The 12,564-nt window shown below is 57.4% G+C and overlaps 2 protein-coding genes across 3 annotated transcripts; both read left to right on the top strand.

Annotated features, from left to right (window-relative positions):
- The first annotated feature begins 201 nt into the window (after nucleotides 1–201).
- Nucleotides 202–6,957, top strand: ATG101 (autophagy related 101). Of its 2 annotated transcripts, none has more exons than XM_060305829.2 (4): nucleotides 202–340; nucleotides 663–819; nucleotides 3,711–4,037; nucleotides 6,222–6,957. In XM_060305829.2, the coding sequence occupies exons 3-4, from the start codon at nucleotides 3,786–3,788 to the stop codon at nucleotides 6,624–6,626; spliced, it is 657 nt and encodes a 218-aa protein (XP_060161812.1). In that variant the 5' UTR covers nucleotides 202–340; nucleotides 663–819; nucleotides 3,711–3,785; the 3' UTR covers nucleotides 6,627–6,957. The 2 variants fall into 2 exon arrangements, with proteins under 2 accessions (XP_060161812.1, XP_030707521.1); XM_030851661.3 differs by having other exon boundaries at nucleotides 315–552.
- A 2,181-nt stretch (nucleotides 6,958–9,138) lies between these two features.
- SMIM41 (small integral membrane protein 41) lies at nucleotides 9,139–12,326 on the top strand. Its single transcript, XM_060305963.2, has 2 exons — nucleotides 9,139–9,554; nucleotides 12,274–12,326. Exon 1 carries the CDS (start codon nucleotides 9,139–9,141, stop codon nucleotides 9,412–9,414), a length of 276 nt encoding a protein of 91 aa, XP_060161946.1. The 3' UTR covers nucleotides 9,415–9,554; nucleotides 12,274–12,326.
- Nucleotides 12,327–12,564: the final 238 nt, after the last annotated feature.

Genomic DNA, 12,564 nt, shown 5'->3' with positions numbered 1-12,564 from the left:
CTCTAATCTCTATGGCGGAAGTGAGTTGTTCCAGCCGAAACACAACAACATCCTCGGTGGTGGGAGTGAATGGACTCGTCCAAATGAGGGAGATACTTCTTACCATCAAATCTTAAAAGCTGATAGATAACCCAGAAACAGGTAGATTTCAAATTATAGAGCAGCGTATGATTCTTTTTGTCCTCTGGAGTGGAGGTAGAACGATCTGGGTAGCTGCACTCGTGTCAGGGTTCGGCCAGCTCCGCTCGCGCCCCCGCCGGAGGCCGATGGAGCAGGTGGGACCGGCCAGGCTCGCAGAGGAGGGTCAGGGCTTCCGGCGCCGGCACCGCCTCCTGCCGAGGTGATCTGCCGCCCGCGGGGAGGGCGGTTGCGTGGCCCGAAGGTCCAGGACGGGGATTCGGGGAGGTGGGGGGCCGTTTTAGCCGTGTGCCCCCTTCTCTTGTACGAGCGCGGGCGCGCCTCGAACTCCCGGGACCGGCCAGGCTGGGCGCGGGGCGCCGCTCCCGAGACCTGGAGGAGTCCGCTCCTCCCGCGTAGCCCTGGACCGTGGAGGTTCGCCGGGACTGGTGGCTGGAGAAACGCGACTCGGACGGGAAGTCCTTCCTGCGTCCGGCCGGGGTTTCTTGATGCGGAGCCGAATAACTGTGTGTTTTTGCGTTCAGCCCATTTCTTGCGGCTCCTCGGGCGCGCGGAGTTTGCGGCGTACCTGCGGAGATCGTACCTGCGGAGATCGCACCTGCGGAGGGCTTACCTGCGCCTGAGGAGGAGGAAGGGCAAGATCCAGCCTGAGGGACCCGCGCTCCAGTCTCTCTGCATAAGGTGAGGATGGGGGTACCCTGGGCTCCGGCCTGACTCAGAGAAGGCATCAGTCAGCCTCTGCACCTGTGCTCTGCAGATCTGGGCCTTGGGGGCACCGAAGGGACGAGACTTCCCAGGCCCTGCCTTGGAGAAGTCCCCTGCTCACCGGGGTCGGGGGAGAGGGAGCAGAGAAGCTCATCACAGACCAAAGGTGGCCGCGTTGGGAAGGAGGCTGAGGTTGGTTAGTAATGACTTCCTGAAGGAGTGGAGTGGCGCCGAGAATGAGGGAAGAGCCTGGGTTTGGGCCAAAAGTGAAGAGATGGATGGCCTGCGGGGGATACAAGAGGGGGTTTGTGGAAGAAAGGGGAGCTGGACCAGAGCTGGGAATCTTTAGATGGGAAATTGCTGGATGGAGTTAGACTAGAGAACCAACCCAGCAACAATTCCTGCATCAGGATGAATTGAGCAGTCACTGTACTAGGAATCAGGTATACTGAGATTCCAGTGATGACTAGGATACAGTCCCTGCCCTCAAGGAATCGTCTGCCTAGTTGGAGAGATCAGTCAAGATTAACACCTGTGAAAAGATAACTGATAATACAGGTAGTCCTGGGCTGATTGCCAAGCGAGAGGCAGAGAGCCAGCTTGATTCTGAGCAGTCCATGGCCTGCTGCCCTGTCTTCAGGGACAAAGAGACAAACCAATACACTTTGAAGAGAGCTGCCAGACTTGAGGAGATAAGATGTGATGTCAAGCTGGCATGTTTATGGGGACTGGAGACCTTTAACAGGTAGATGGGGTGGGGGGGAGGGGTAAGGGGGTGATGGAAGAGTTGCCTTTAAATATCTGAAAGGCTCCTTTGTGGAAAAAGGGTGAGACTTATTCTGTGTGTGGCTCTTGATATCAAAACTAAGTTTAGTGGTTTGAAGCACTAAGAGATTCCTTCCATAGAGGGAATCACTGAGTAGAGCTTTGAAAAGACGGAATGGCCTGCTGCGAGAAGTAGTGAATTCTCTGTCAGGGGAGGTGTGTAGGCTGAACCCTCTCTTGCTGGGCTCATATTCAGTTACTGATGAAGTTCTGGTTCTCAAGTCTGTTCTTTTTTTTTTTAATTTTTAAAATTTATTTATTTGATTTTTGGCTATGTTGGGTCTTCTTTGCTGCACGTGGGTTTTCTCTAGTTGTGGCGAGCAGGGGCTACACTTGGTTGCGGTGCGTGGCCTTCTCATTGCAGTGGCTTCTCTTGTTGCAGAGCACGGGCTCTAGGCACGTGGGCTTCAGTAGTTGTGACGCACGGGCTCGGTAGTTTTATATTGCGGGCTCTAGAGCACAGGCTCAGTAGTTGTGGCGCATGGGCTTCATTGCTCTGCGGCATGTGGAATCTTCCCGGACCAGGGCTTGAACCCGTGTCCCCTGCATTGGCAGGCAGATTCTTAACCACTGTGCCACCAGGGAAGCCCTCAAGTCTCTTCTTTCATTCCCACTCTCTCCACTAGTCCTGTCCTGTAGCCTTGTGTCATCTCTCATCAATGACAATGAAATAATTATAGCAGCTAATACTACCTGTCAGGAACTGCATTAAGTGCGTTACAGATACTTACTCATCCTGTCCTTGAGACGACCCTTTCGGGGTAGCTATTGTGAATATGCCCTTTTTATGGATTGGGGAAACTGAGGCACATAGGGGTGAGGCAGCTTGTCCATGATCACATCACACAGTCAGCAGTTGGCAGAGCCGGGGTTCCAACCCAGGCCGTCCGGCTTTAGAGTCACTGCTCTTTTTTTCTTTTTGCGGTACGCGGGCCTCTCACTGTTGTGGCCTCTCCCGTTGCGGAGCACAGGCTCCGGACGCGCAGGCTCAGCGGCCATGGCTCACGGGCCCAGCCGCTCCGCGGCATGTGGGATCTTCCCGGACTGGGGCACGAACCCGTGTCCCCTGCATCGGCAGGCGGACTCTCAACCACTGCACCACCAGGGGAGCCCAGAGTCACTGCTCTTAACCACTGTTCTGCTGTGTTTTACATGTGTTATTTTATTTCATCCTCATAACGATCCAAATTTACACATGAGAAAATAGACTCAGAGGTTGAATGATTTGCTTAAGGTCACAGAGCAAGATATAGGAGAGCTGGGATTCAGACCCAGGCCCTTTGGACGTGAAAACCCCACACTCTGTACTTCACTCTCCCATATCCCATTGCACTGTCTCTGTAACTGTCACTATTGTAGTGGCCTCTAACTGGCCTCCTTGCCCAGCCCTTTCTGCCTTAAATTGGCAAGTTTTTACCTCAGTCTGTGGATGGAAACGTGAGATTTGGTGTGTATGTGTCAGTCAGGTTTTCAAGTCCAGTCTTCTTAGCTTTCACTGACTTCTCAGAGCAGTCCGTGACCCCAAAATAGCGACGAGCCATTCTCTGCTTGTCAACCAGAGTTCACTTTCTGCTGCCCAGATTCAGTGCTGGACAGTGATGCAGTGACTCTTCTGCCCTCGGGACAGAGTCCAGATGCCTTAATCTGGTCATTCAAGATCCCAGGAAATCAGACTCCAATCTTCCTTTTCTTCTATTCCCACCATGTAGTCTCACCACTCTGGTAATGTTTACCTGCCTGTCTCTCCTCCATCCTGGCAGCTTCTCAAGGGCAGGGGCTGATAGGTGTTGCACAGTGAGCATTTGCTGTAACCTGCACTGCACACCGTCATGGACTTCAGGCCTGGGCCGGGTGTTTGGACTGGTAACTTTGAGGCTCTCCTCTTCTCCGATCCCGAGAGTCTGTGATTCTCTGCCAGCATGTGCTGCGCAGTGCAGAGACGGGCTGCGGCGTCAGGGGCTGGGCTGGGCCTGGAAGGAGGTGAACAGGTGACGCGCAGATCATGCAGAAGGTGTCCACATCTGATATGGTTCCTTCTGCAGGGCGGTCCCCGGGTGGGGCGAAGCTCCCCGGTCTTTACTCTCGTCCCGACCCCAGCGTGGGCCACCGGCTGCAAGATGAACTGTCGCTCGGAGGTGCTGGAGGTGTCGGTGGAGGGGCGGCAGGTGGAGGAGGCTATGCTGGCCGTGCTGCACACGGTGCTCCTGCACCGCAGCACCGGCAAGTTCCACTACAAGAAGGAGGGCACCTACTCCATCGGCACCGTGGGCACCCAGGACGTTGACTGCGACTTCATCGACTTCACCTACGTGCGCGTCTCGTCTGAGGAGTTGGACCGCGCCCTGCGCAAGGTCGTCGGGGAGTTCAGGGTAAGGTGGGGCGCGGTGGGGGGCAGGCGGCCCCTGAGTGTCATCCCCACCCCGCCCCGGCCTGCTGCTGGGCCAGCTCGCCCTTCCTGGGGGTACTTGTCGGGTCCTTTCAGGTTCTAAGGAAGAGGAGCTTTCAGAGCTTCTGTGGGTGAGGAGGGCGTGGTGGGGGGCGGGGAGGTGAGGGGACCTGGTAAAAGTACAAGGAAGCAGAGCAGGAAGCCCTCGGAGCGCTGGCGGTCAGGGCCCCTGGGTGATCGCTGCCGCTGTGCTCTTGACCTTCTCTGACCCTGCAGCTCTCTCTCCTGATACCCCTCTGCTCTGCTTCCACATTTGGGCCTTTCTTATATGAAACTCCCTGAGAGGGAGGGATGCTGGGCTCAGGCAGTGGGCATCCAAGTGGAGTGTCTCTCGGGCAGCGTGGCACGTGTCTGTGTGTGCCTGTAGGGGTGAGGGGAAAGGTGGATGGGACACGCCATTCTGCTAATGTTGGTCACCTCAGGGTGGGAATGGAGGCATGATTTTTATTTTGTCTTCATTCAGTGTTGCAGTGTTTCACTATTTCAATGAGTGCATTTTTTTTTTTTTTTTTTTTTTTTTTTTGCGGTGCGCGGGCCTCTCACTGTTGTGGCCTCTCCCGTTGCGGAGCACAGGCTCCGGACACGCAGGCTCAGCAGCCATGGCTCACGGGCCCAGCCGCAGACCCTCAACCACTGTGCCACCAGGGAAGCCCCGATGAGTGCATATTTTTAAATTTTCAAGTAACCAAGGGAATTTCTCTTAAGGTGTTCCCTGAGGTCAGAGGAGGAGGGTTGTCTGTCTGACTTCCATTCCACAGAGGTGTGATCCTTGCAGGGGGTGGACCCTCTCCCAGGCCACAGTGGGCTCCCCACCTCCATCCCTCCAAGGCCAGAAAGGGCAAGTTCATAAGAGTTTCCCAGTCCCCCTTCAAAGGGAGGCAGCGGTACTCAGCCCTCTGTCCTCCAGATGCCTGTGAGCGGCACGGGGAGCACAGTGGACTCTTAGAGCCAGGCTCTGCCACCCAGCAAGTGTGTGACCCTGGGCAAGTGATTCCACTCCTCCCAGCCTCAGTTTCACTGTGTGTAAAATTAGGATGAAAATTGTGCCCACCTCATGGGGTATATGCACCGTGAGGATTAAATGAGTCAAATATGTCAAGTGCTTCACAGCCTGCACCCAGGAAGCGTTACAGAAGCGGCAGCTGTTATTACTGTCAGCTGAGGGCACACGAGCTTGGTTTGTTCGTGAAGGAGAGACTTATTCCTGATGGGCAGTTAAGGACTTGAGGGAGGCATCCTTACCTTCTGGGTTGGCCCGGACTCAGATGGAAAGGTGCTTTAGGGTCTTGGCTGCATTAGGAGGAGTGTGGGGTTGCCACACCCCACGGGGGGGCAGGCAGATTTATCGGACCAGGTGGCCCCATTGGCTTCTCAGAGGAGAGGAGGGAGAAGCTCCAGGTCTGGTCTGTCCTTCCCCTCCTGTCCCCCTTCGGTTCCTTGGCTTTTGTCTCTCTCTTTAAGGATCACTGGGCTTTTCTTCAGAGGCTGTGAGTTTAGGTTGTCATTGAGTGAATGAGGTAGGATTGTGCTTAATTGGCCTGGGGAGAAGGAGACGTTGGAGAGAAGGTGATTTTGGAGAACCTTCTGAAGGATGGGGGCCAAAGGGGCGGGGTTGTGGAAGGAGAAGGAAGGTCCTTCTTGTAAAGTTGAAAGGCAAAAATTTTGAAATCAGACAATCTGGATTCAAACCCTGGCGCCGTCATCCACTGGCCTGGGACTTTGGCAAGGTAACTTGCCAGTGTCTCTGAGCCTCATTCTGCCTCCGTCAAATGGAGGTTATATACCTGCCGCACAGAGTTGTTGAGAGGAGCGAGAAGGATTGCGTGTGCAAAGAGCCTGGCCCAGAATATGTGCTTAAAAACCTCACTTCCGAGCAAAGCTGGAGGAGCTGGGTGGGCGCACAGACTTTGCTTGGACCGTTCAGCTTGAGGCCGGCAGTTGGCTGTGGCGCTTCACACGAATCCTTTACTCTCTGGGCCTCATTCCCTGCCCTCCCGGGGGACTGAAGAAGCTAGGAGAGCAGCTCCCTGGGGCATAGGAAGCAGGCGCTCAGGGCGAGAGCCCCTCGGAGGCTTTGGCCTGCTCACTCTTGCTCCTCCTTCCCCAGGATGCTCTGCGAAACTCCGGGGGCGATGGGCTGGGCCAGATGTCCTTGGAGTTCTATCAGAAGAAGAAGTCTCGCTGGCCTTTCTCAGACGAGTGCATCCCCTGGGAGGTGTGGACGGTCAAGGTGCACGTGGTGGCCCTGGCCACGGAGCAGGAACGGCAGATCTGCCGGGAGAAGGTGGGTGAGAAGCTCTGCGAGAAGATCACCAACATTGTAGAGGTGATGAACCGGCACGAGTACCTGCCCAAGATGCCCACGCAGTCGGAGGTGGACAACGTGTTTGACACAGGCTTGCGGGACGTGCAGCCCTACCTCTACAAGATCTCCTTCCAAATCACCGATGCCCTGGGCTCCTCCGTCACCACCACCATGCGCAGGCTCATCAAAGACACCCTGGCCCTCTAGGTGTCGCTGGGGCCTCGGGCGCTCCTTGATGGCTTGCGGACCTTGGCTTCTGGGGATTGTACTGTTAGGCCCTGTTAGCCCTTGGGGCTCTGGAACCCGCTCCAGGTCCTTGATGAGATCTGGAAGGGCCACCCCTGGCTTCCTGGTGTGTGGTTGCCAGTCTCTGGTCATCCTTGTCACCTTCACTGATGGTCAGGTCTGGCCTACACCGTCTCTCCGCGCCCCTGGTGGGGGTCCCCTTTCCTACGCTGTACAGAGGACATCACTAGGATGGTGAATAAAGTTGAGAATGTGAGTTTGGGTTGCGCCATCTCTACCTTGGCTGGTGTTCTGGCCTGAAACATTAACACTTTTTTTTTTTTTTTTTTTTGCGGTACGCAGGCCTCTCACTATTGTGGCCTCTCCCATTGCAGAGCGCAGGCTCCGGACGCGCAGGCTCCGGACACGCAGGCTCAGCGGCCATGGCTCACAGGCCCAGCCGCTCCACGGCATGTGGGATCCTCCTGGACCGGGGCACGAACCCGGTGTCCCCTGCATCGGCAGGCGGACTCTCAACCACTGCGCCACCAGGGAAGCCCAAAACATTAACACTTTTATAGCAGACCTGCCAGGACACATGTGTGTGTTGAGAGCATTATTCCAAGATGAGGGGAGTGGGCGGATGGGATTAAAGATAGATGAAAGCTGATTGATTTTGTACTTTGTTGGACATTCACATAAGCAGGTGTGACCATGGTCAGTCCCATGAATGAGGGCACAGATCAGGATCTACTGCTTTTGGATATGACTGTGCTATTTCTCCTCCCTTCCTAAGGAAGGTATGACATCCCTGCCTTTTATATTATCTGGTCTTCCTTCAGATGACCCCAAAGAATATCTCCTCTGTCTTCATAGAGCACACACAGGCCCCCACTTGCACCAGAGAGCTCATTTGATTTGGTGTTTCTCTCTCTGGAGAGAGATTGGCCACCTTAAGACTGGTGTCTGGTAACACTTCTTCCAGTTTGGGCTGGCCCTCGCCAGTTGTTAGGACATTGGTAACTCACTCATTTCTAGGCAAGCATGCTCAAAACCGGTGAACTCCATTGTGTGTTTTCATTGATTTAGTCTTCCATGTTTTACAATGCTTTTTGTTACATAGGTGCCAGTTCTAACCAAACTAAGTGAGCAGTGCGTAAGCAGCTGTGCTAAGGGAGAAAGGGGCTGGGGGTCTTGTCCATGGTCCTGGAGCAGTTAGGCTCCAGGATGGCCAGGAAGTGTTTGCACGTTTTTCTCACCCCAAGCCACTCTTGGCCGTGCGCTGTTTCATGAGGGGTTTTCTGATGTCCTACCCTTGACCTCTGGGGCAGTGCGGAGTTGGAGAACTCAGGAGGTTCTCAGGGGTTTGGAGATGGGGAAGGCCAATTCTCAGCAAGTCCTTGATGAGGTGTGACCCTACCTGGCCTGCTGCAGTCTGGGGGACCTTCTTTTCCTCCTAGAGGCCATCAGCTCATCCCTTCCGGGGAGTCGGCTGAGTCAGGTGTTTGCGGACAGCGACTTTGTTTTAAACCGAGCTCAGGGTTGCTACAGTTCTCAGGAGACCTGGTCGGGAGGGTCTTTCCTCCATCTCAGCTTCCCCATACTTTCTGCTTTTTTGCAGCCAGGCTCTGCGCCAGTCTCCCGCCCTGGCTTGGCTGTGGGACACCCAGTTGGCAGCAAGCCCCCCATAGTGGGCAGTTCAGTAACATCTCCATCCCTTTTGGTGGCGTGATTTCCCGGAGGCAGGGGACTGATTTACTCAAGGTCAGGACAGGAGCCCTGGTGACTCAGATCTATGCTTTCCCCTTGGTCTGTAACTCTCCTTGACCTCTGGGGCCTGAGCAAAGGAATGGGGGCAGGCCTTAAAGTCCTCCTGCCCTCCATCTCCCTCCCCTGGGACCAAGGAGGCACTGGCCGCTTGTCCGGCCCCAGGAGGCTCCCAAGGGGATGATGCACGATGAAGGCTATGATCACTAAGGGTCTAGAGGCTGCTTATTTGCCTCCTGTCCCAGTGGCCACCTGGGCCACCTAGCAGTATTGACCTTTTTGGCCCAGGGACAGAAAGCCCAGGAGTGGGGATGGCCCTTGTTTGTCCTGTGTCCCGCTCAGCGGGGGCAGCGCCCTAGCCAGCACCTGGGATGAGGTCTGGAAGATCCTTTCGGGATTCTGAGGGCGGGCTATCTCCTGACCTTTGCTAAGGGGGAGGGAGAGCCCTGGGGACAGGACTCCTGGGTTTGGCCGGTTGGGTGCGTGCGTGGTTGTGTGGGCCTTTGAGCGCAGAAGTAACACCGGCCCTGGGATTCTGGGCCATAGCTACACTGGAGGAGCCCTTTGTCTAAAAAGGGCCTGAACGCTCCGACGCAGGGGGTGGGGTCGCACGGCGCCTGGGATCCGCCCCTTGGGCCCCTCCCTGACGCGGCCGCCGCCCACCCGCCGGCCCCGGGCTCCCGCACATCTGGCGGTCGCCAGCACATCTGGGCAGCCGGCGTGAAGCATGAACGGCTCGCAGGCGGACGTCACAGCCCGGGCCGCCTGGCTCAGCTCCTGTTGCAACCAGTCGGGGGTGCTGCCGGAGCCCCGCGAGGGGCCGCGCGCCGTGCAGGCGGCGGTGCTGGGCGTGCTGTCGCTGCTCGTGCTCTGCGGGCTCCTGTTCCTGGGCGCCGGCCTACTGCTTCGCGCCCAGGGTTTGACGGCGCTGCTGGCCCGAGAGCTGCGCGCGTCCCGGGAGGGAGAGCCCGGCGGCGCCAGTGGCGGCGAGGATGACTCGTAGGCGCGTCCGGCTGCGCTCGGGGGTCGCGGCCCCCCGGCGGCCCGCGGACTCCACGCCCGACTTCGAGGGAGCGGCCCCCAGCGCCAGACGGCTTCAGCGGGAAGCCCTCCGGCGATGCTGGCGCGCGCGCGCACACACAGGTGAGAGCCCGCCCAGATGAGAGCTGCAGCGCCTTGGGAGTGGGGGCGCAGGGTCTGGAAACCGTCGTATTGGCCGGGCTCTCTGCGCTCAGCCACAGACTCAGCTTTTCAGCGACTCCCGTTCCAGCTCTGGAAGCCCACGGCGTGGGCCGGCGGCTATCCCAGGGGTGCCGGGATCTGAGCGGAGGGGCTGCCCTTCCCTCCCTCTCCCGGTCGTCTCTCCAGCCCAGTGGCGCCCCGACCCACGGCCTTTTTCTAGGTCACTGTGTAACTGCGGGAGAGGGAGAAGCAGGGCGGGTCAAAGAGGAGGGAGTCTGGGGGGGCCACGGTGTGCGGGGGAGCCCTTCTTCCCTGCACCCACGCCACCCCGCTTTGCGCCAGCCCCACCTAGTGCTGAGGCCCAACTTTGTGTCATCCCACTGGGAGGCTGGGGAGAGCCACGGCCACAGGAACTCAGCCAACCCAGGCCCCCGGCTTCTGCTTCCTCCTGTCCTCTCCTTCAGGAAGCCTTTTCCCCGGAGAGAGGTTTGGGTATGATTCCTCACTGTGGCCTCCCTCTTGGGGCAGGGATGGGAGTGTGGATCGAGTTTTAGGGCAGAGCCAGGAGCCTGGATGACCCTGGGGGATGGGGAGGTGTGCTGGGGCCTCCTCCCCCCAGCCCCTGCTCAGGTGGGGGGACGTGTGTGGCCCAGAGCAAGGGGCTTTGGGGTGTGCGTGGGGGGGTAGGTGACAAGATTCCTAACAGCTGGGGGGCCTCAGGAGCACGCTGCTCCAGGAAGCTGGGACTGAGGGTTCCCAGCTGTAGGGGCTCCATCTGGCCCTCCTGCCTCTGCCTCTCCAAGGACAGGAACCATCTGGAGGGAAGGGCCTGGGTGGCCTAAAGACAAGGTAATTCTAGGCCAAGGCTGCCTTGGGCAGAGCCATAGGGTTTGGCGAGGGAAGCCTTCTGTGTCTGTCTCCTCTTTTCAGTGGTGTACCAAGGGATTCCCAGGTTTCTGTGGGTGGAGCTGTTCACCAGGGGTGCCTCTGACCTCTCTTGCCCCTCCCACTCTAAAGCCCCTCCCCTGTCTGCCAGGGCAGAGGCAGGGTCCCAGCTTCCCTCTGAGAAGGGAGTGAGTGCTGGAGAGGAGGGGCCGATGAGGGGTGAGGGGCCGGAGTGGGCAGGGTGCAGCTGTGAGGCTGAGGACGTGTGATCCCTGCACAGAGCAGCCCAGGATTTGGTGCTAATCCCGGACAGTTGTGCCACACTGGCCTTGCTGAGCTGTGGACTTCTCACCTCAGGCATGCTGATCCCACCCCCTTGGAGAGAGGGCTGGCCAGGGGTGTGTGTGTGTGTGTGTGTGCTTGTGACTGCTCCTGGCCTTAGGGAGGCGGGCCAGCCCGGGGACATTCCCCACCTCCCTTTGCTGTGTCCTGGGGGAGGGGCTGGAATGCCCTCTCTTTACTGTGTCCAGGTTCGCCCACCCCCTTGCCCATAAGTTCTGCTGAATTTGCTGCATTTCCATCCTTTCTCCCATCTCCATACTATGCTCTTTTCTCCTTCCCCATCTGGGACAGTCTCCAGTTCTGCTGTGAACCCTTCACTTTACAAATGGGGAAGCTCAGAGAGAAGAAAGTGACATGCTCAAGTGGATGACAGAGCCGGAACTGGACCCCGGGGCTCCTGCTTGGTTCCAAGCTCAGGGGGTGGGGTGGCATCCCTGAGTGAGAAGGACCCCTTGGGTTGCCCTCTTTGCTCTGTCCTCTCTTTCCCTGATTTCTCACCACTCTTTGAGATGCTGATGCAGAATATGGCCTCTCTTCCCAAAAGAATGAACCTTCACACCACATTTGTCATATGGTTTCCGGGACTGGAACCTCAACTCCCCCCCTCCCGCTCCGTGTCCTCCTTCCCATCCTTACTTCCCGGCAGCCTTGCTAGATACCTTCTTCCTGCTGGGAATGGCCTTCCAGGTACCTCAGCAACTCCCCAGCCAGCTGGGATAAGCTTTCCTGGCCCGAACCTGAGGGTGCAGGTGAGCTCAGAGGGTCAGCTGGAATATATACACCTATGGAAAAAAAATCCAAGTGGACAGAGCAGAGGGATCGGAGGTCAAGGTGATGACTTGGGTTGGCCTTTGGGTTCAAGTCTGGGTGGTGTTAGAGGAGTAGAGAGATTTGATGGAGGGACGGACCGTGCCCCCAGCATCACGGTGTCTGCTCACACCCAGGCAGGGCTGGGGGTGTCCCGGTGGGGTGAGAGAAGATGGGGTAGGCAAACGCTTTCTTCATCCAACTTCCTGCCTTCGCTATCCCTTCAGCTCAGTGCTTGGGTAGCTGGCCCGTGGCATGTGCTGGAGACCTCAGTGTTCCTGGAGAAAGATACCGACATGTTTGCTGTGGAGCTCTGACCCTGGTCAAGGCTGTCAGACTGAGTGGGGAGGAAAATAATTTAGAAAACTGGGAAATGGGTGCTGCTCTCATGGCATTTCTCAGGCTCCGGCTGGGAGGGAGAGGTGGGGGATGGCTGTAGGTCTGAGTGCCGTGGAGTGAGGCCAGGCATCTGGTCACCAGCAAGCTCCATTAGCCTGTGCTGTCCTTGATGGAAACGCCGGGGCCACAGGTGGGTGGACATCTTGACTTAACCTTCCTCCAGCCCCTGAGTCTCACTCTGAGCTGGAAAGGTCTGTCATTCCTTGGCTCCCTTCCCAGCAAAGACAGGGGTGGCTGTCTGTTACAGATTCCCGAGCCTTGTGTGGTCTGTCTCCCAGAGAGCTCCCATTCCAGCGCACTGGCTGTACGGGGAACTCCTGCTAACTTTGATCCGTGTGCGGTGCAGACGACAGCCTGGGAGAAACCTGGATTGTCGTGAGATCTCAACTTGGGATCTTTGCACTCAGCTGCTGCCTCTGATCTGCTCTATCCAACCTCCTGAACTGCTTATGGTGTGGGTCTGGGAGGTCAGCGCTCCAGGAATGAATGGGCCCCCGGGCAACTGCTGTGTGTCCTGGGCACTGAAGAGGCCACACCC

The sequence above is a fragment of the Globicephala melas genome, chromosome 10, assembly GCF_963455315.2.
Source record: "Globicephala melas chromosome 10, mGloMel1.2, whole genome shotgun sequence".
Taxonomy (NCBI): Eukaryota; Metazoa; Chordata; class Mammalia; order Artiodactyla; family Delphinidae; genus Globicephala; species Globicephala melas.
Note: the sequence above shows the minus strand (reverse complement) of the source record. Positions and strands in the feature narration are given on the sequence as shown.

Excerpts from the sequence above, each read along its gene's own strand:
- SMIM41 (XM_060305963.2), top strand. The coding sequence starts at position 9,139 with ATGAACGGCTCGCAGGCGGACGTCACAGCCCGGGCCGCCTGGCTCAGC.
- ATG101 (XM_060305829.2), top strand. The coding sequence starts at position 3,786 with ATGAACTGTCGCTCGGAGGTGCTGGAGGTGTCGGTGGAGGGGCGGCAG. Across the intron at positions 4,038-6,221 it reads AGGTCGTCGGGGAGTTCAGG|GATGCTCTGCGAAACTCCGG; the intron begins GTAAGGTGGGGC and ends CTCCTTCCCCAG.